The sequence below is a fragment of the Tympanuchus pallidicinctus genome, unplaced genomic scaffold (assembly GCF_026119805.1).
Source record: "Tympanuchus pallidicinctus isolate F22 unplaced genomic scaffold, pur_lepc_1.0 scaffold7, whole genome shotgun sequence".
Lineage (NCBI taxonomy): Eukaryota > Metazoa > Chordata > Aves > Galliformes > Phasianidae > Tympanuchus > Tympanuchus pallidicinctus.
This window is the reverse complement of record NW_026294791.1, coordinates 8,482,321-8,502,975: the sequence shown is the minus strand read 5'-3', so window position 1 is coordinate 8,502,975 and position 20,655 is coordinate 8,482,321. Positions and strand designations below refer to the sequence as shown.

The window sequence follows — 20,655 nt, the reverse complement described above, 5'->3', positions numbered from 1 at the left end:
ATCCCAGCTGTGAGAAATTCCTCTTAGAAATTACAAGCGTGAAGGAAAATTACGCCTTGAAGGAGGAAGAAAAAAAATAAGTGTGACACAGCGGGAGAAGAAAACAGCCCCAGCCCCACGATCAAAGCCCCGCGCAGCTGGAAGCGCTCCGGCAGGAATATTCCCGGCTGTGTTTGCCCAGTGGCAGTGAAAGGCCGCTTTGTTCTCGGCCTCGCCTTCGCCCCCATGGGATCGGGTCTCTGGGGCCGACATCGCCGCCGGGTGCCGCAGGTGCGGGGTGCTGCTCTCGGTGATGCTTCGGTCCCCGCAGCCAATCCCAAAGGATGTGTGTCCCAGTGCCCTGCTGTCCCTGTTCGTCTCCTCTTCCTCACCTCGATTTTCCTGTCTTCTCATCTCTTCCCAAACTTCAGGCCAAAGTTATGGGCTTTTTTAGGTGTTTTTTTGTTTTGTTTTGTTTTGTTTTGTTTTTCTAAGAGCTATTTTTGTTGCCTTGTTTCACAAGGTACACCTTGTTTCACAAGGTACGCCACTCCACGGAAGAGGAATTTCCCTCTGATAGCTTCTTCCAGGCATAGGGGGGCACGGGATCTGCTTTGCTGGAACAGCTGGGTCTGGACAAAGGTCCTCCTGACCAAATCCTAGAGATCTGGAATCCTGCATCCTCCAAGTCCCACATCCCAAGGTCCCAAATCTCCTGGATCCTGCATCCTCCAGCTGCTATATCCCTCAGTCTCTCATCCACCAGGTCCCCCATCCCCAGCTCTGGCGCCCAGGGCACAGGGACTCTCAGGCCAAGCTCCAGCCCTCTAGCATCTCCCATGGGGTCAACTGAAGTCCCCCCCAGCCCCTAAGGCATTCCCTCTGCCGGTTTTGGGCTGGGAAGGTTGGCTCTGGCTGAGTCCCAGCCCGGAAATCTCGGTAGGGCTTTGGCTCAGTGTAGCAGGGAAGGCTGCCGAGAACAGACCGGCCCTGTGCAAAAATGGGAACTGTGTTGTCGATGAAAAGTGCTTTCTTTGGGTAGGATGTTTGTGTTTCCCTTGGCTCGGCAGCGGCAGGAGTGTGCACAGCACCTGCCTGGGGCAGTGGGGCTCTGCCTGCTACACACCACAGCCCCTTGAGCTGTTAGAGTGGGAAGAGGTGGGGGAAGAGACCCGGAGCTCCCCATCCAACTCCTGATCCCTTTCTGGTTGGTTCTGTTCGCAGGAGCCTCAGGGGGAGAAAACTGGGAACAAGGGACGGGCTTGGCCCTGTTGATTGGGAGTGGTGTGAAGCTGGGGGCTCAGTTACTCCATTCCATACATCCGTATTTCCATTCCAGCTGTGTGTGAGGGTGTTTGTGAAGCCCCCTCTGCGCTGCTCCCATGCCATGTGTGGGCTCCAGGCTCAGCACCAGCCCTGCCTCCTGGTCCCTGGCCCTCAGCTGGGAGCATAGAGGGAACACAGAGCAGCTCGGTTGTGGCAACAAACTGTGGCTTTCAAAGCAAACCCTGATGGTTTGAGCTTAACCCCGATGGGCTGAACCAAATCCTGATGGTTTGAACCAAATCCTGAAGGTCTGAGCCAAATCCCAGTATTTGTATCAGGCTGTTGGCTGGAGAAGAGCCGTCTACTGACATACTTGTTTTCAGCCTCCTTTCCCCCATAGGGAAGGGCCTTGCCATTAATCTGTCACTGCACTGGTCCCAACCCTGGGGGGACATCCTGTGTCAGCATCCTGTGACCATCTGTCTGTCCATCTGTCTGTCTGTCCGACCCTCCATCCCACGCCCCTGCCCCGCAGGGCCCCATGCCCTCGGCTCCTGCCTGCTCTCAGGGTGAAGCCGGGGACCTGCAGGAAGCGCCGCGGTGCTGCTGGGGATGGAAAAACCCCAGGATCTGCCCTTTCTCCGGGTGCTGTTTTTCTTTCCATCCACTCAGCACAGCCGCTTGGAAATTTCCTATGCTGGCTCCTGGCTGCAATGTTTTCCTAAATGAAAAGACGCGCCTGGCGAAGCCCTGAGAAACGATTCGCCCATCAGTGACTTACATCCGTCCCGCAGCGCTGCCTTATTAGCCCTTATAAAATAAAATAAAGCAACAAAATGAAACAGATTCCCCAGGAGCGCCTCGTACTTCTCCTCGGTGTTTCCCATGGCTGTGCCCCTCGCTGCCCCCCATAGAGAGCTGATGGAGTGCAGAAACGCTGACTCAGCGCTTCGGAGAAATGCCAGCACAGCATTTTTAGGAAATGGTTGACTCAGCTGTCAGTAAAAATGCTGAGTCATGGGCTCAAAGAAACCCCGAGGAAGCAGTCTGCAAACCGTTCATGCACCCGGATGTACAGGGCCAGGCACTGAGCCCTCAGCTGCTCAGGCGTCTTTTGTTTGTCACCAGGTTTCTCCCCATGTCCCCCACTGGAGCAATGCAGGGTGGGAGCCAGCTCAGCTCCAGCAGATCCCTGTCCTGTCCCGGGGAGCCCCGGCAGCACAGCGTGCAGACACGAGCCCAGCCAACAGCACCACATCCCAACCACGCTGCATTTCTGCGTTTATTAGAAACAGCCGTCAGTACATCCTTCTAAAACATTACATGTCAATGTGCTTTATTGCAATTCTTTATTGCATTTTGATCTAGAGCAAGTAGGCCCAGGATGCTTAGTGTCTGGGATTTAAAAGCCCAACCATCTATTGAAAGAAAGTACAGCAAAATCGTAACACATCTGGTGACAAGTACAGTGTTGCATTACTGATCTAGAAACTACAGTATGACTTGTCCGAAAACACTAACATACAATTGGTTTCCTTATGAAGCAGTTTGTTTCTTTTTTTAAAGTTAAACTACATGAATTCCTTTTTTTTTTTCTTTTTCTTTTTTTTTTTTTTTTCTTTCTGACTACACCATAAACGACAGAAGAACAGGATTTACACAAAGAACAAACAAGAGTACCAAAGTTACATGCTGGAATTCATACGGAAAGAAAATAAGCCGACAGCTTCTGGGGAAGCAGGTTCCTAACAGAGGCGGTTTCCCTTAAAGAAAATCCAAGTCAAATAATAACGAGAAAGGATAAAAGCGAAGGCTGCACCCAGGAGTGCTGCTGCTGCAGCCCCGCACACAAAGCGCCGCTGCCCCTCGTGGAGCACGGAGGGTTTCCTTCCCCCACCTTTGCTTTCGGAGGATTTCAGTGCTGCGTCCCAGAGCGCGCAGCTGGAAGCCGCGTTCAGCTCAGCTCGCAAACAGCGGCACTCCCCCAGGAAACCCATCCTGCGGGGCTTCAGGAGCACGGATCGGAGGTGGTGAGGACCAGCTCCTTGTCGTCTGTGGAAATAAGCCCAGCTTTGCCCAAGCAGGATGTGCTAGCGGTGAGTTCTGCCTTAGTTCCAGGGGCAGTGCCACTTACAGCTAATGCATACCGATGCGTATGGGAATATATTTTACATATATCTATATACATACAGTACAGATACACACGCACGCACACGCACACGCACAGATGATGCAGACCATTACAATCCTGTGGTGCAATTAACAGCCAGATATACAAAATTAACAGGTTTAGTCAAAACTATCTCTGCCTGACACTCAGGAACACAACCCAGCCCCAAACCCATCCACACAGCTGCACTGCAGCCAAGCCCTGGGGGCCCAAAGTCACAGCCTGGCCGCCCCTGCTGTTCCCATCTCTGGACATGATCCTCTTTATCCAAACAATCCCAAAGCCCCTTCCCTGGTCTGGTGCAGGGACAGCACTGCAGGGTTGGGGTAAGCGGTCACCAGCCCTACCCAAGTGATATGGAACTGACGATGGGGAAGGGTCAGATTAAAGCTGCTGTGTCGAACGCCGACTCTTGATTGGGATTTATACTTTTTCTCTGAAGCTCGCGTTACGTATTTGTAAAGGCAAATTTTTGAACAAATGCCATCATTTTAAAGCACGGTGACTCTATGCCAATAGCAAACAAACCTGCAAATTCTGCACCGGTTGTATGGAGCCAGCCCCCAAGCCCGCACCTGGAGCACCGCCACCGTCTGAACAGTTAACAGGCACGGTGCTTTCTGCCCCTGTGAACAAACAGGAAGGAATTGAAAAGATTTCAAAAGAAATTTTTTCCCTTCCCGTTCGGTGGAAAATATTTCTGCCCACAGAATGCAAGATTCACAAAAATGTTGGCCAAACTTCCCCTAACCCCAGCAGAACGCGCTCCTCGCGCAGCATCGGCCGGCCCAGCTGTACGGCCGGCCTTCCTTCGGGCCAGCAGCTCCACTCCCCGCTGCTGGCAGCACGAGCCGTGCCAAAGGAAACCAGGGATCAGCGGCCGCGTTTCCTTCCAGAGCAGAGGAGCAGTCCTTCAAAACTTCTATTAATTTCCTGACCGCTTCTTGCAGTGCACGCACGGAGGACAACAAAGCACCCCAAGCTTTCGGCCCGCGCTGCTCCAGTGGCTCTGCTCTGCATCCCGTTTCTTTCGCCGGCTGAAGACAGAGCTCCCACAGCAGCACCTGCTGCTGCTCCACCACAGCGCAAGCAGGGAAGCTTTGGGATGCTGACCCTTCCCCTTTTTAAAGCTATTCGGGGCTGCTTGCATGCTAAGTTGAAGTAAGCGTAACCCGCTCCCCTCCCTGCTTCGTTCTTTGGGAACGTATTTTGACTTTGCTGATTCAAAAGCAGATGTTGCAAATTAACAGAAGGAAACTATGCATACAAAAGTCTGATTTGAAAGATGATCTGAACAAAACAACCCCTGACCCATCCTAACGCTTTGTCAAACTGCATTTTGAACCTGTCTCACACCCCTCCCGCCCCACAAGCAGTACCTGTTCTATGTCTGCACAATGCAGCAAACATACGAGACTCACTAACATTTCAGATTTTTATTCCCTGTTAGTGTAACAACAATAAAAATAAACAAGACATTCAAAAACAGAAGAGAGGTTGTTCAAGTACCAAATAAGGGGCTTTTCCAACCCGAAGCTGTGACGCTCCTGCAGCTACTCTGCACTCAATGTGGGCTCGGGGACACGCAGCCCCCGCTCCCTGTCCTCCCCAGAGCTGCACCAAGTGCCACCCTGCATTTCCACAGTCCCCATTACAGTTGCCTGGCTTTGCAAAAGACAAACTTTGGTTTTTGCCTCGCTATGACTTGGATTCAGATATGATGAAGTACAAGCTCTTCTCTTGGACATGGCTTTCTGTTGTGGGACTCTTGCTTACACGAGTGTCAATGAGAAAAGAATCAGGCCCATCACACTAAATGGAAAACTTCTTGATGTTCTGCCACATCAAGAGAGACGAGCGTGGAAAGAGCGGTTTGTTTTTGGCAAGAGACAGAAGGCTGTACTGGATCTACACTCTGGATTGCAACCACCCAGCGGTGCAAAGCAGCTGAGAGTTACAACAACACCCAACACAAGAGGAGCCCTGGCTGTGGAACAACCCAGCTGGGGGTGGCACAGGCTGCTCCTGCTCCGCACACCCTGAGCTGAACCTCTGCTCCCGGGTCGGTTACTTCCACGCTACGATTACTCACAAGCAGTACAGAAACAAGTGGGAAGAGATCGTAACTTACTAACTTCAAAAACATGGCACTCTGGGCTGACGTAACGGGGCCAATGGCAACTGTGGAAGTCGGCCTCATTTCCCATCCATCCGAATACAAAATACTGAATCACCCCTGATCCCTGCAAATATACTTCAAAACAGATTAGAAGAAACTGTGCATATCAGAGTTTCAACGTTCCCATCCCACCCCCCGCCCCCATTTAACACTGTGCAAAAGTTATTTATTTAACCCTACGTATATATTTAATACAACATGGGTCAATGAAATCAATACTCCTCGGACTGCAGCCCGACACGAGGCTGCTGCCACACCAGTGAGACCTTCCCCCTCCTTCCTCCTGACATTTTGACTCTTGAAACCAAAGCTTTCTTGCATTTTACTGCTTGAAAAGAACTCGAGTTCCTTTGTTTTGCCTTTATGTTCACATTTCCTGTATTTGTTTTAGGCTTAACAGCTGTTCCATTGTACGAGGGTTTAATCCTGTACCTCACTGGCCCAGTTCTGATTTCTCAGCCACACAAGTTCACAACTACTGGATGCAAAGGTTCGTCTCCCCGCTCCAATGCTGCTGAACAAACAGAAGCAGGCTGAGGGCACAAAGGCAGCAGGACAAGCCCTTGCTCAGCTGATGGTGGCAGCTCCCCGTGCCAGTTGGTTCGTATCCATTTTTTCACTTGCCATATGAGTGCAAATTTGATGAGAAAAGAATCTGTGCAATGGCACGTGAGGGTCACAGGGCACTTATGCCAGCAGCGTGGCTTCAGGTGCCTAAAGCAAATACAAAAAGACACAGTGGCAAAACAGAGGGAGGAGCTGAATACGAGCAGCACGGCCCTGATCTGCCCACAGACCTCTTCCAAAGGTTTGGGCCAAAGAGAATTTCAAAGAATGCTTCGAGATGGCTTTCGGCTCTGAGCACAGCGCTCACAGCCAAGGCATCACCTGTGATTAGAGAAGAGATCTCCGAGAGAGACGAGCCAGCATCTGAACTCGCTCACACCACTGCAAAGCCAAGATCCTGCCAGAGACGCCAGTGGGATTACATGGTGTTTGCGTTGGCATGGCCGGGGGAGCCTGGACCAAGACCTCACAGGATCAGTGAGATTCCACTACAGGGAAACTTCAGACAACCCCACTTTTCTACCCTGCTGCTGTCAGTACTGAGAGAGCGTGCCAGGACTCGTGGGCTGAAAGCAGACCCGTGCTTTTTTAAAACAAAAGCAAGCCCAAGCGCTATCTAAGAAGGTAGCAGACGTCCCTTGGACAAAACCAGCGATGGGAACGATGTGTCTGACCAGCTCTGAATGGTGACGCTGTAAGGGGAGAGCCCAGAGATCAGGGGGCACGGAAAACGCCCGCAAACTCCCATAGCAAAGGTTTTTCCACAGGCATGAGGCACCTGGCTGTCATCTGTGCCTTTGAAACTGATTTCCCTCGTAATGCATTTGGACTGAATCCAGCACTGAGGGAACGTCAGATGCACAAGAGGTGTGAGAACACGGCTCTACAGTTACCAGATTAGAACTACTAATTACCCAAGAGGTGGGGCAAGGTCCTTAAAAAAGAAAAATTTCCACATCCATACACAACAGAGGATTCCACTCCAGATTTTCACACACAGCAAAGGCTACGTCAGCTTTTTTCCTTCTCTTGGGGAAGTGGGACAGAAGGAACACAAGCGCAGACACGGGGCACGTTGATAGAACAGCTTACAAGGACTTTCCTCTCTGTTTCCCAGCTTTGGTTAAGTTTCATAACGTTTCATTGAATTAGAAAAGTGGAATCTGCAGAATTCTTTGCCAGAAGATTACACTCTCTGGCTGATTAGAAAGTGCCTGGGACCCATCAGGGTCATTAGTGCAAAATAAAACATCTCACGGGCACGCCAGGCAACCAGACTGCCTTCCTTGCAACGGCTGTCAGTGCTTCAGACCTGTCATTTCCCTGCTTGCAAATTCACAACATTCAGTTCAATAATACTTATCGTGTAAACATTAAATATCAACAGGCCTGGCATTCCTCCCCACGCATTACAGAAAACCCACATTTAAACAGGAAATCAGCCCCAGGGTCAGAAACAGGTCTACAGCATTCCCAGATCTGCATGACTGTCTGCTTCCTGTCCTGTACAATGGGTGCATTTCAAGGGAACCATTTCCAGTAACAGGAACAAAAGTAACTTTCAAGGTTGCACACTAAACAATTAATTTGCCGGTTATGCTTTGATGCCAAATGGCTCAGTTTGCCAAACTTAGCTCTTTTTCATTTTAGAAGCTTAGGGAATGGAAATAAGCTGCTTTGTATGGTGTCCAAGGAGGGGATTTATGGGATGATTGCTACACTTGACAAAGCCCAGGACTACCTTCTCCAGTATTTGACAGCAGCCTTTGCCAAGCGATGGTACCAGACACACAATCACTGAGGAGAGCACCTCCCTTCCCTTCCTGTGTTTTGCCCAATGTCCGAAATAACTATGAGGGAATTTAATTATACCACTGTAAAAATCTTGCTTGGCAGCAGTGGTGCGAAAGTTCAGAATCTAGCTTGAAAATTGTAATTAGCATGCTCACTTCTGTACAGACCTAAGTGGCTACTTGTCAAGAAATCATTTGGTACAATAAGCCATCCAGAAGCATGAGATTGCACCTGCCTCTTCTATATCAAAACCAAGCATTACAAGAGTCTGTCTTGTTCAGCAAGAGAACTGCAACGTGTGAGTGCAAGCTTCATTCTAGTTTACATTCTGAAGCACGTATCTTTAACAACCGAAAACAGAGTCCCAAGCTGAGGAGTGGGAGGAAAGGAGGGGTGAAAAAAGAGAGGAGTGAGCAGTTACATCAGATCAGACAAATTTAGTGTTTTGAAGCCACACAACATTTTAGCTTTTCCTTTTATTTGTTTCAAGTTTTGGTGTAGAAATTATGTGCAGATGCAACCTTCCCCGTAAGTGCTCAATCTAGCAACAAAGTTTTGGTGTGTTCAATTTGGTTATAAATGTTTCCTTTAAGCGAAGACCTGTAGTGCCATTGAAACCAAAACTTCATCGCTGTTGGCAAAAAAATAAAGCAACTTTTCTTTACAAGCATTTTCCATTTAAATAAAAACCTGAAGCTTTCCCGTTATTCCTTTGGTCTTCTCTCACCAAATTCCATGCTACCTCAAGACAAGCCCTCTTCGGAAGTTCGTCTGAATCGCAGTGAAGCTGCTAAAATTAACAGAGAAGAATTGCTGTGGTAGAGTTTCCTCCCTAGTTTCTTGGGAGTTTAAGACTGAAAGACATTACTGATGCCTCAAACAGAGGCTTCAAATTGTCTCTACTAGAACAAGAGAAAACAAACTCCAATTAGAAGTTCCATTGAAGGTGCCTGGCCAAAAATCATCTCCAGAAAACAATGTTTTGCTTCCAGTATTTCTGTATGGGTTTTGTTGAGTCTATTCCCCTCATAAGGAAACAAAAGTATCAGTGTAAAAGCACAGCTGAGCTTTTAAGGTAGCACCAGGACACCTACACCCAAGTTGTCGTCTTGTTGCTGCTAGGCCTCTTTTTGATTCACATTCACAGAATCACTTCTTGTGCAAAACAAGCAGTCTAAGGAGAAAGAATGCCCTCCAAGTTCTAATAAAAATTGTAGAAAAGAATCCAAGATAGCCAACACTTTCCTCCTCCCCAAAATTTATCTGCAAAGAGAAGGGGGCATCTGTGCGTAGACAGGATAGGCAAGCCTGACATTGAGGGAATCGTTGTGTTGAACAAGGGATGTCTGCTGGTAATGAAGAACCAAATCTTTAAGTGTGCTGTACAGATTATATGGTTCTGCAAACCCATAACCTCTTGGAGTGCTGTAGATCACACAGTGCTTCACTTCTCCATCAGCTCTGCAAGGAAAGAAAACAGGAGAGCTTGACATCAAAGAACAAACGCGAAGTGACAGACTATTAACAATTAACTAATGCAGCAACACTGCCAGTCACTAAATTACACAATGGAGGACTCAGTAGATGCAAGCAGAGGAGATTAATAGTCTGCAAAGAAACAGTGCTTCAGGGCGTCTGATTAAATACTCTTGCATAATAATCCACCTAAGAAGCCTCTTCTATCCCACGATTCCCTCCTGCATTGCTCCCAAACATTTCTTGGAAAAAAAAGTCAAGAGTTTAACCAAGACGACAAGCACCTGAAATCAGCAAACACAAACTCAGCTTTTTTGGAAACCTTTCCATTAAGTAGGTGCACAAGCCAAAACCCACATGTTCTTATTCTATTCCTACAGAATATTTCATGAAATACAGCTCTAATTTCCAGTGTGCATTTTCTAATGTTGAGCATGGCATAGGTTCAAGTTGGTTCATTATCTGAAGTCATAGCTACAGAGTCCCTAACTTGGCAATGCACTTACTGGAACACTGTATTTTCAAGGCTGCTAGAATAACTCATCTGCCAGAAAGATCAAGTATTATGTAATCCCTGTACTGAAGTCTTTTACAATCCAAGTCACATGTAGGAACAGGTTATGTTAAGCCATTCCTTTGCTATAGTGCAGTATGATACCAACCAAGTGAAAGTATCTGATGTCACTTCATTGACTGTGACAAACAGGTATCTTGAATGCAGCAGATACTACAGTCTTTGGTTACCTTGAGGTGATATACCTTCACATATTCATTTCCCAGACTTGCTTTCAGATGCAATTAACCTCATGTGAAATAAATCAGTGAAAGCCATTTTGCACTCGAGAACAGGCTTGAAGGATTTTTAGATAATGGAATCAGAGTTTTTCTGACCTCCATTACACCAGCATAAAACAAAGTGAAACACAAGAAATCAATGCAAGGCTGTGTGAATGTCAAAAATTACTGCTCACAAATTATGCCTCCTCTGAAGCATCACTGTTATCTTAAGCACAGAAGAGAAAGCACCGCAAATTTGGCACGTCTAACAATGAGAACAGAAGATGCTGCAGCTTTACATCTCATTTTGATTCTTCTCATGTGTTCCTTGGCAAGGAAGAATATTGGAGAATTTGGCCTTGATTTGCTTATGACTGCACAGCCTCAAGCCGGGATACCTCAGAATTTTGTACTGGTAATTGTGGTGACTGAAGAGACTGCTTGGACTGCAGTTACTGCACTTTGAAAACAGATTTCTGCAACAAAGCTTCGACCATGCTAGACTGCCTGCAAACAGGCAACGCATTTCAATGACAGGTGTAGGATATGCCTAGCTTTTGTTCTCCTGAATAAAGAACTGTTGTAGAGATTCACAAATTGAACAGTTATAACAAAAAGAAAACACACTTACACCACAGAACAAGCGTAACATCCTTTCTTGCTACTCTCTCGAATTAAAAATGCCCCATCAGGTTTCCCACAGAGCAAGTCTTCTGCTTGGATGCGGTTGAGATCTCCAACAAACCAAGTTTTCTCATCATGATGTGGCAGGTTTTCCTCTTCTTCATTCACAAAATAAGTGCTGAGAGAGAGTAAGTTTGTTAACTGAGCCAGCACTTAGTGAAGAGTTAAAAAAAGCTCAAGTGATTTTTGCAGAAATATTAAAAAAAAAACCAGCTCACACAAATAGGGAGTTCAGATTCTTAACAGTCATTTGGTATCTGCTGACAGCACTTAATATCACAAGTTTCAACTCAGTACTTAATTGTTCCAATTCAGATGTAATCCTAAACGTTTCAGCAGACTTGCTGCCTCAAGTGACACGCAGCTCCCTACCGAATTCCTTCCTTTGTTTGCACTCCTCCACTTAGAAATCGGGGCTTTGTGTTACCACCCTCCACAAAAGGCATGGTTTATCAATGGAACACTTCTCAATAAATCCTTATGCATGACACTTACTCATCAATATTTTCATTTTTGATCCCCAGCCAGTCGTTTATTCGCTTCTGCCTCACCCCTTTGTGATTGAGCCATCTGCCAGAAGAAGAGCACATCAGTATCACACTTCAGAGTACGCACGGGGGTTTGCACACTGAGCAAGCTTAAGTTCAGACACAAAATCCCACAAACAAACACTTTACAGCTTCGTTTGCTCTCCATTAGCAAAAGACACAGAAGGACCATAGATTTCATAAGCATGCTTCTGCTTCCTTGCATAATCTTCTGCAATGCCCTCTTTTCTGGTACAGTAAAGTACCTTAGCACTCTTGCAACTTTAGTTAAGAAAAGAAAATATAATTCACATTACCCTGATGAAAACAATCGTTAATCAGGTTCATCAGAGACACTGTTCTGAGGAACAGGTCAGCCTTACTTACACAAGATACTGATCTCTGATTTTGCGGAGCTGAATTAGGTCAGGCTTGATACTATTCATTTTCTTATCAGTCTCCCTGTTGTCCAGAGCTTGTTTCTTCAAATCTTGTTCCAGACGCATTTTACTGTCATGGATCTCACCCAGGCGTGATTTTAATTTTTCATAGTTCATCATTATCCTACAAACAAGTGTAGTGTTTGAGAGGTGAGGTCAACCCAGTCAGAATGAAGCACCACCATGGCACAATACAATTGTTACTGGTCAGCGTTTTCAGCTCCTCTACCGTGATTCATTAAGCACTGTGTCAAGTTAGGCACTGTATTTGGCATTCCTTCAAAGGTGCACACACACTTTCTTCTAGTAACTTTACAGAAAAGCAAATTCAAATGAGGCCCTTCTTTCTGATAATCGATATCTGCTACTAAGTAGAGGCTATTACATATGAATCTCCTTTGAACGTGACCAAAACTGATTATGAACTATGAGATTTATTGGAGCTATGTCCATTTCCACTGCACAGTTTACTTCTAAAGATTTTTCTCAATAATATTCTAAGCAAGTTCAAATGGAAGTGGGCAAGTAAATGAAATTACTTCCTGGTCCTCATCCCTGTATCTTCATTTACATGAAGTCAGAGACAGAACAATCTGCAAATCTCTCATCTCTTCTGTCTGCAATGCAATTTCCAACAGAAGAGGGCTTTACTGAAGGCTCAGATACTTTGGAAAAGGTCTCAGTGGAAATACTTAGTTTACAAAGTGCTTTATATAATGCAATATAGGACTTCACAGGAGTGCCAGTGTGGACACTAGTTCTTCCTCAGAAAGAAACATGACTTGAGAACCTACCGTTCAATTTCTTTCTCATTGCCCTCTCTGCGAAATCGCTCAATGTATTCTTTGCTGTATCGCTCCTGTGAGTGGCACTGCTCCTCAAATATCTTAATAGTTTCATTAAACGCTTCAATTGCAGTCCTCTTCATCTGGATTTCCTATGTGAGGAAAGAGTCCTCGATCATTTTTTCATAATGGAGACAACGCATGACTCCATTACGTTCCCTGAACTGAACGAAAGGACGAACTCCTCTCTCCCCAGGTCAAAAAGCACTTACTCAGGTTTAAGTTTAGACAAACGTTTGAATAGTGTCACAGAAGCACAGGGCAGACTTACTCCCTGCAAGTCTAACTCTCTCCCTCAGATGATGCTCTCTATTAGGCTGCAAGCCCCTGAGAAATATTTTAGTCATATTTTCCATCTTAGCATGCAGTAGGACTGCCAGCAAACCTCCTACCTCTGGACAAACTATTTTACATTACAAGAATCAGTCCAAATTCTGTATTCACACTTCCTTAATGCATAATATCTGAAATCTTATTTGAACTTGACTTCTTACAGAACTTGGACAAACCCTTCTACAATTCCCACTGCCGCATACAGCATCTGGAAATATTCAACAGCAAAGGAAGAAGTCTGCAGTATGAAGTTTGTAGGTAATGGCCATTGCCCTACCTTATACTAGGAAGTTCGGCTCCTATTCCTTCCTTGCCCCACACCATAGCTATATGACCATCAGCCATACGTAATATTCATTGTTTCCATTCAGCTTGAAGCCACTTTGCTCTATTTCACAATTTATAAAGGTTTTTTCCCTGTATTTTCTGACCTTGGGTTGACTTCGCTAGCCACAGCAGGTTAAAACCATTTTCTTTATTCCTTATGTAACTGGAAGGAGTCTCTATAGATAGCTGAAGCGGAACCAACCTGTGATGTTCTGGTATATTCTTCATACAATTTGTCATACTCTTTACTCTTTTCCTGGTACTGAGCGTGGTATTCTTGAAGCTTTTTACCTACTGCATCTATATTATCTTCTTTCACCAACTGATCCTGTACATACAAAAATCTATTTAGATTTCAAACAAAGCAGTCTTTCCCTTATAAGTATTCATTTGTCACTTGTACACATTTGCACTTTTTTGCTATTGCAGCATTTTTATAATCACATTTCCACAAAACACACAAACTCCCCATCTAAATCCCTTCATCCACACAGCAAATTCCACAGTCTACAGGCAGTGGGAACTGGAACTGTGGGCATTGCCAAATGCAGTTCTTTCCCCTTAAAACAGGGCAATGTCTCAGGCTACTGAATAAAACATTAAAACTTTTTTGAAAAATCTACATAGCTACGCACAGAGCAAGCAGCTGCATGGCTCGTATGTGCCTGAAGATCAACACTATCTAGAACAATATTGTTTGGGTCCATCTGGACTTAAGGGGAAAAATAAAATGCTTCTCAGAGACTCAAACATGCTACATGCTAGGGTTTCACTTCTCTGCTGGACTGCTTAGATGGAGACTGGAAGCTTGATAGAAGCAACAGCTCAAGTGGCTAGACAATTTGAAAGACCAGTTACAATGAGCAAAGTGAGGTCAAATGTGAAAACTCATGTTTTTGCAAGATTTCAAGAAAAGAATCTTGTATGAAACAAAAAAAAAGTCAGGCTCCACGTACAGCAAATGGAGTTATATACAAGTTCCACTCTTCTTTCTTGTCTGCAGTAACGGTTACTGGGCTTCAGTGAAAACCTTACCTGCTGGTATCGGGATACTGGATACATCAACTTCACATCAAGCTTCGGGTTGTACTGAGCAAGAGACTCGTTGCGGTAGTGGTTAATCAGTTCCACAACGGAATTAAATGTCAGTGGGTCAGAAAAGCCGTATTTTCCATCCCGATGGTAGATCTTTATCAGTTTATTGTTGCCACCCTTCCTGTAAAGCAGTACAGTCATTCAGAAGTTTTACTGCATACCTCTTATCCTCCTCAACACCGGGGCTGCTAACAAAGACACCAGTGAAGTTGCTGGGTAAGTCTTTGAAGTCAAACAGATTAACATACACCTTCATAATGGTTCTTTATATATTAGCAGATATTCGGGAGCTTAAGAGTCAATAGACTCAGAATTATCATCAGCTATTATTTGAACAGGAGCAAAGACCAAAGTAATTATCTTACTGTGCGTTCGTTCTGGAGTCACCTTAAGACATAACTCAGCCAAAAGTTTTGTAAGGAAAAGACAGATGCCGAAAGGCTGAGTAAAAGTGCCATACTGAACCCAAACCAAACCCTCCTGCAACTTGGACTCACTAATAACATACAACTGCATGTACAGTCATACAGCAATTAACAAGTCTCCTGCGTTACGGATGCTAACACAGGATACATGAACCTAAACAAAATCTCCCAAGGATTACAATATGGTTGTAAGTTTAGGACTTTACATTATCCAGATTTATACATTCCAGCAGTTTCCTTTTTTTTTTTTTCCTTTCTTTTAAACCAACAGACTGTTTAGACAATATTCTGTGCTTCCTGCACTCTCCTTGGTTTCCAAACACACACGCATTCACAGTAAAATAACCAACTCATGCCAGATCTTAGCACAAAAGTCTTGGATGTCAAAGCAGAACTTAAACGACACTCTTGGGGTCAAACTTGCCATCATACAAACTGAATTTCAAAGCAAGAACAAATATCTGCCACATCACAGAAACTCCCAGGGGTGTGCTGCAGCAGCAATGGTGTATGCATCTCGCCTATTTGTCTCTAACAACCAGTCCTGAGAGCCTGGCAGAGTCAAGTGGCTGGACAGGCTGGGCAAGGACAGGCTGGGCAAGGCCCCAGCAACTTGTTACATGACATCCACCACCTAACTGCAGAAGAAATTTTAATGAAGAAAGGAACATGGCTCTAGTTCAATATTTCCTAAACTTCAGATCAGAAAGCACAAGACACTCCTTCTACAAAGACACTGTGTTCAGTTCTCCAGAGCTGCATGCTGATGAGATATTCAACACACTCCCATTAATTAAAGTCCTAGTTTATAAACACCTTTTCCTTTAGGAGTTCTGAAACTATGAAGCCCTACTGAGTGTTGCTCTTCCCCGAGTCCAATCTCATTTACAAAGAGATATTTACAGTAGCGCTTAGTGAGGGACAAGATCCCATGCACAGAACAGACTATCTGGTTATCCACGTGCTCATTCTGTGATCTGCAGCATCTCAGGAACATCTCTCAACTTGATCCATGTCAGTGCTACACAGCCACTGCTGCCCCTGGAACCACAGCTCGCTATCTGGGGTCTTGCTGTGTGGGACACGAGTACTCAGCGCGTACCGTAAGGTCAGAGTGTAGTCTCCCTGCATCTTGGTCGATGCATCACGCACCAGGAATGTTCCATCTGGCATGTCTCGTAATTTGTCATTTACTTCTTCCCTAGAGAATGGAAAGGAAGGTAAAATTAGAAGCGTTCAGGACATGACCATCGTTGCCACTGGGGGCCAGTAACACCAGTACGCATGAGGAGTTCAGTCTTCAAAGTATCGGGCAATCTTTCTTCAGACTCAGGTCTTCTGGTCTTCTAGGCCTTCTAAAGGAAGTTGGAACTGGTGTAGCTATAAGAAAAAATAGCAGCAGGAGTGAAGTGCTGCTTAGGAAGGAGTCTGTTTTTGAGCAACAGTAGCAGCTGTGTCTCAGAGTTCACAACCTTTCACTGTAATCTGCTCAGGTCTTAGAATCCACACTGCAAACAGGTGCCCTTTGAGAAGGCAGACCTGACCTCTTAAGAAATGGGCTCTACCATCATCTCTCAAAGGTGCCCAGAGTTTAGCACAGTTCTTGTCTCAAGAGACTCATTACTGGCTTAACTCTGATCTTATTTACAGTAGTTTTAAACCACTACAACCTTGCTAGCTTTGGTGCAACTTTTACTTTTCTACAACTGAAGCAAAAAGGAATACTCAGTGCAGAGCTTTAAGCTAAATCAAGAAACCTGCTAGCAAAAGTGAATAACTGCAAGCATTAAGAAAATGCTTTCAGTTAAAGAGTTAAGCTTCCAGACAGGCTTGAGCATTTCACCCAGACTGCATATCACACTGTGTAACAGCTCCCTTACAGGTTCTTTTTAATACACTTTTTAATACAATCATTTGGAAACTCAAGTTTATCAGGTAGCCTCCACATTATCTAAGTGGAGTAGAAACTCTGTTTGAATTTGAAAAAGAAAAATCAACAGTGGCTTTTTTGTTCAAATAATAAAGAACAAAAGCATTCTTACCAAAATGCCTTAGTTTTGATTTGGCCTCCTGCAGAAAGTTAGTAAGACTGATTCCTACTAACTATCACTTCATGATCAGCCTACTTCACCCAGATTGGGCCTAGTTAACTCAAAAGGCTTTTTCCTTTTGGAAAAGATAGATACGGTCCAAGAGCTTGGGTTTCTGCCTGCAAGATGCACCCAGGAGCATTTCACAACAAAATTTTCAATGCAGTTCTTGACTGAAGAACATGGTTCCTGACCTGGCAGCCCAACGCAGCCTGTACCTGACGGCTTGCCAAGTTAAGGCCATTAACAATACCAGCTTTATGTGCGTGCATATCACGTTTTAATCCAATAGTCACTGCAATGTGATTTGTACTCCCTTAGCTCCCACCATCACGTGCATTAGTAGTAAACAGGGAACAAATCCACAGTCAATAAACTACCAGTATTGAGCTGTTTTAAACAAACCCTGCCTGGTGGGTAGTGTGATCAGGTATCGCCACTCTGCTTTGATTTAGTATTAACAGAAAAATATCACTGCTTAGGCGCTTCAAAAACAAGATCTATGCAGGTTTGCTTTATAGAGATAAGGGAGGTACAATAAAGATATGAAAACTTTATTTCCCCTCTCAGAAGTTCAGTGAACGACTGCGGCAAATCTGCCGTTCTTGCCTTTATCTGACACAGCGTTTCAAAGCACGGTGTGCAGAAGTTGGAACAATTTCTAATCACACTCCCAGTACCATCATGTCCCCCCTTGCAGCTCCAAGCTCGAGTTTTTCAGAAGCACCTTAAGGCAGAAAGAGATGACTTAATCCTTTCGATTTTTTATGCACTTAACTACATGAATGCCCAAACCAAAATGGTTTCTTTAGGAGGCAGAAGTTCATTTATTTGGTATGTGCCTGTATCATTGACTCCACATAACTGGTGATGGTTAGCACTTGGAAGAGCTATTTATATACCACCACTTAATAGAAATTAGTACACATGCAATTTTAACCAAATATTCAAGAAACTAAATATAAAAATGCAACTTCTTTTCTTTTGAACAAGTTTGCTGAACTGCATGCATCTCAGCACGGCATGCTTGCAAAACCTTATTATTAGCCAGAAGCACTTTTTTCTTTTTATTCTTTTGTTTCTCTGGAGGAAGTTAAAAACCCAAAATAATTGTCAGCAGGGCTGACACTATCTGTATCAGAATAACAGTAACTTAAACACAAGCCTTGAATCCAGTTGAACACCAGCATTTAGGTGCTTTGCCAAGCATAATCCTGAAGCACCTCCATCCTCTAAAATGCTGTCTGAAATAGGTATTTTTTTTTCTCCTGAAGTCTAACAGGATCATTTTACTTTTAGGAAAAACTATTGCTTACCTTGAGATGTCCCCCCAGTACCACTCCGCTTCCTGCAGAGAGAAACTGGAATTGTCCTTTATCCCATTCGTATTCACTGGAGTCATTGGTTTGGAGGGCTTTGGAGGAAGAGCTGAAAATGAAGAACAGATTAAAGAGAGGCAAGTAGGGGAAAGCAATCACTAGAAGGTTAAGAAACACAATGGTGAACATGATGGTGAAAAAGTGAGAAGAAAATGCATCTTCAATTTGGAATTTTTAAAGAAATTTGAAGTCAACAGCTGTGCTGTGATACTATGTTTTCCAGTACTTTAACCAAACATGCTAGAGGAAGTAGGGCAAGAAGTAAGAGAAAGCAAGAGTTATTCTAAAGGAAGTCCGGCTCAGGTGAGAGTACAAATGCTATTATTGCCTAAACCTTCAAAAACAAGCTACAAAGGTGCACTGTGTCTGAAAGCTGCAGTCTGCAAGACATTGTGCACAGCTATGGAAAAGCTGTAGTTGCTAAGGCATCACAAATCCTTATGGCAACCCACGAGAGCAAACAGGTGAGTGTTCCTTCAGAGGGAAATATGAGATGCTAGCAAGAGCTGGGCTGCAGCACATCCATCACAGGCCCTAGGTTCATGTTCTCCACTAGGAACAAAAGCTACGACTCTCTGAATAGACAGTTATGGGGAAAAGGGACATCAGCTCATTACCAGTGTCAGATCTTCTTCATACAGCTGAGATATTTACCATAAGAAAGGGGCTGCTACAAATCCCCCAAAGAGAGGCACACATATAGGCACAGTGCAAGACTGCCCGGAATGCCCCAGTCCAAGTTCAGCACAAAGAGGCTTTTACTTCTGTGCTCAAAATACGTTGCGCAGCATAACAGCATACAATCCATTGATGCTCTGTCTGGTCACTTCTTGCAGTTAAGCAAACAAGCTCTTCATGATCCTGAATGTTAAATTCTCTGTCAGGAGTAAGTCAGCAGCCACAAGCATGGCAACAGATTGGCAGAGATGCATCTGTGTAACACAGAAACGCCTTACACTTACTCTCTTTGTGAAAGATGTCTCGAGTGCTCTCCCCTGCTTTGCAGAGACTGAGGTTCCCCTCACAACACCATCACCGAACCGAAGCATTTTTCAGGCATTTCATGAGACTACAGAGTGTTTTACAGAGACATCTGAATTTAGAGCAGGAAAGCAGCTACACACAGGTCTGCCAGCACATTTTCGAGTCAGACCCTGAACATCTGTGCTCCCGGATCTGTGCTCTCACCATCAGATTACACAAGCATCAGAGAGCAGGGCCGATATGTGCCGACAATAGCTAGCTTTCAGATGCCCACAAGCCTGGTGTACAAGCAGAAATACAAATAAAATGAGTAGAAAGGAGAGTTTGATCTCTAGCTCCAGTGCAGAGTGGCTTAACACTGAGAGGTGTGCTACTTGGCACCAGCCATCTGCTCACCTCCGAGCCACACCTCCCACATTAAAGAAGAGAAAACACCGTTTCAACTGCAGTTCCAAATACCATTTCATCTTGAATATCCAACACAGTAAGTTCAGTGTTCTCAGACAAACCAGCAGATACTTTAATCGAGCCAATCTAAACTAAACCTGAACCTTGACCCAGACGTTTGCACCCTGGGGTTGCTGACCAAACACCTGATTCAGATAGCAGCATTCATGCTGCGGTATTGGGCATTTACAGCCAAGCATACAGGTTCTTTTTATGGGGTGAGCTGGGAACTTTCAGGTGTGTGCCTATCTAGCGAGGCAATAACAGGGTTTGTTATAACAGGAAGGTGAAAACCTTCGGAATCAGTGAAGTAGCTTCCTGGTTAGGAGGCTTCATTTACTCCCAGCTCAACTACCACAGTTGTTTTGTTTGTACAGCACATAAGCACTTTATAAAGTACCATTGAGAGTAAGACATGGCTCTAGCCCTACTTTGCTTGAAGCCCTGAGCCTGCGCAAGCAACTTCATTTGTGGAGCCCTGTGTTAGCCCATCTTCCTCATTCAAAGCTCACAAATCAAAAATGAGCTTCATGTTGTTCTTCTTCCCTTTTGGGCTTTGCTACCCCACGTACTCTAAGCAAGCAACAAGACAGAAGCAGTGGTTCTGAGTATCATTAGTATCTGCACATGGCAATAAATATGAGCTCAAAAACCTGTTTTGTATTTATTCCAGAATCTTTTGTAGATTCTGAATGATCAGCAAGTTCATGAAAATTAATGTGAAAAAATGCACGACAGCGAGGAGAATTCTTAACAAACAGTATCAGAACCAGCAATGATTTCATGGAGTCTTGCAAATTAAAGCTTGGACCCAAAACTTCAAGGCATTCTACAGTGTAAGAGCCTGTTTTACGCTGGCAGTAGGGGCTTT

At 44.8% G+C, this 20,655-nt stretch overlaps 1 protein-coding gene across 4 annotated transcripts in view; it reads right to left on the bottom strand.

Moving 5' to 3' along the window:
• Nucleotides 1-2,554: 2,554 nt before the first annotated feature.
• PIK3R3 (phosphoinositide-3-kinase regulatory subunit 3) overlaps nt 2,555-20,655 on the bottom strand; it is a 58,348-nt gene continuing 40,247 nt past the window's right edge. For all 4 annotated transcript variants that reach the window (XM_052666100.1, XM_052666101.1, XM_052666103.1 and 1 more), the window contains 9 exons: nt 18,291-18,402; nt 15,987-16,085; nt 14,400-14,580; nt 13,567-13,692; nt 12,654-12,796; nt 11,807-11,983; nt 11,388-11,462; nt 10,840-11,010; nt 2,555-9,416 (listed from right to left, as the gene is read on the bottom strand). In XM_052666100.1, coding sequence (XP_052522060.1) covers nt 9,215-9,416; nt 10,840-11,010; nt 11,388-11,462; nt 11,807-11,983; nt 12,654-12,796; nt 13,567-13,692; nt 14,400-14,580; nt 15,987-16,085; nt 18,291-18,402 — 1,286 coding nt within the window. In that variant the 3' untranslated portion in view covers nt 2,555-9,214. The remainder of the gene's footprint in view (nt 9,417-10,839; nt 11,011-11,387; nt 11,463-11,806; nt 11,984-12,653; nt 12,797-13,566; nt 13,693-14,399; nt 14,581-15,986; nt 16,086-18,290; nt 18,403-20,655) is intronic.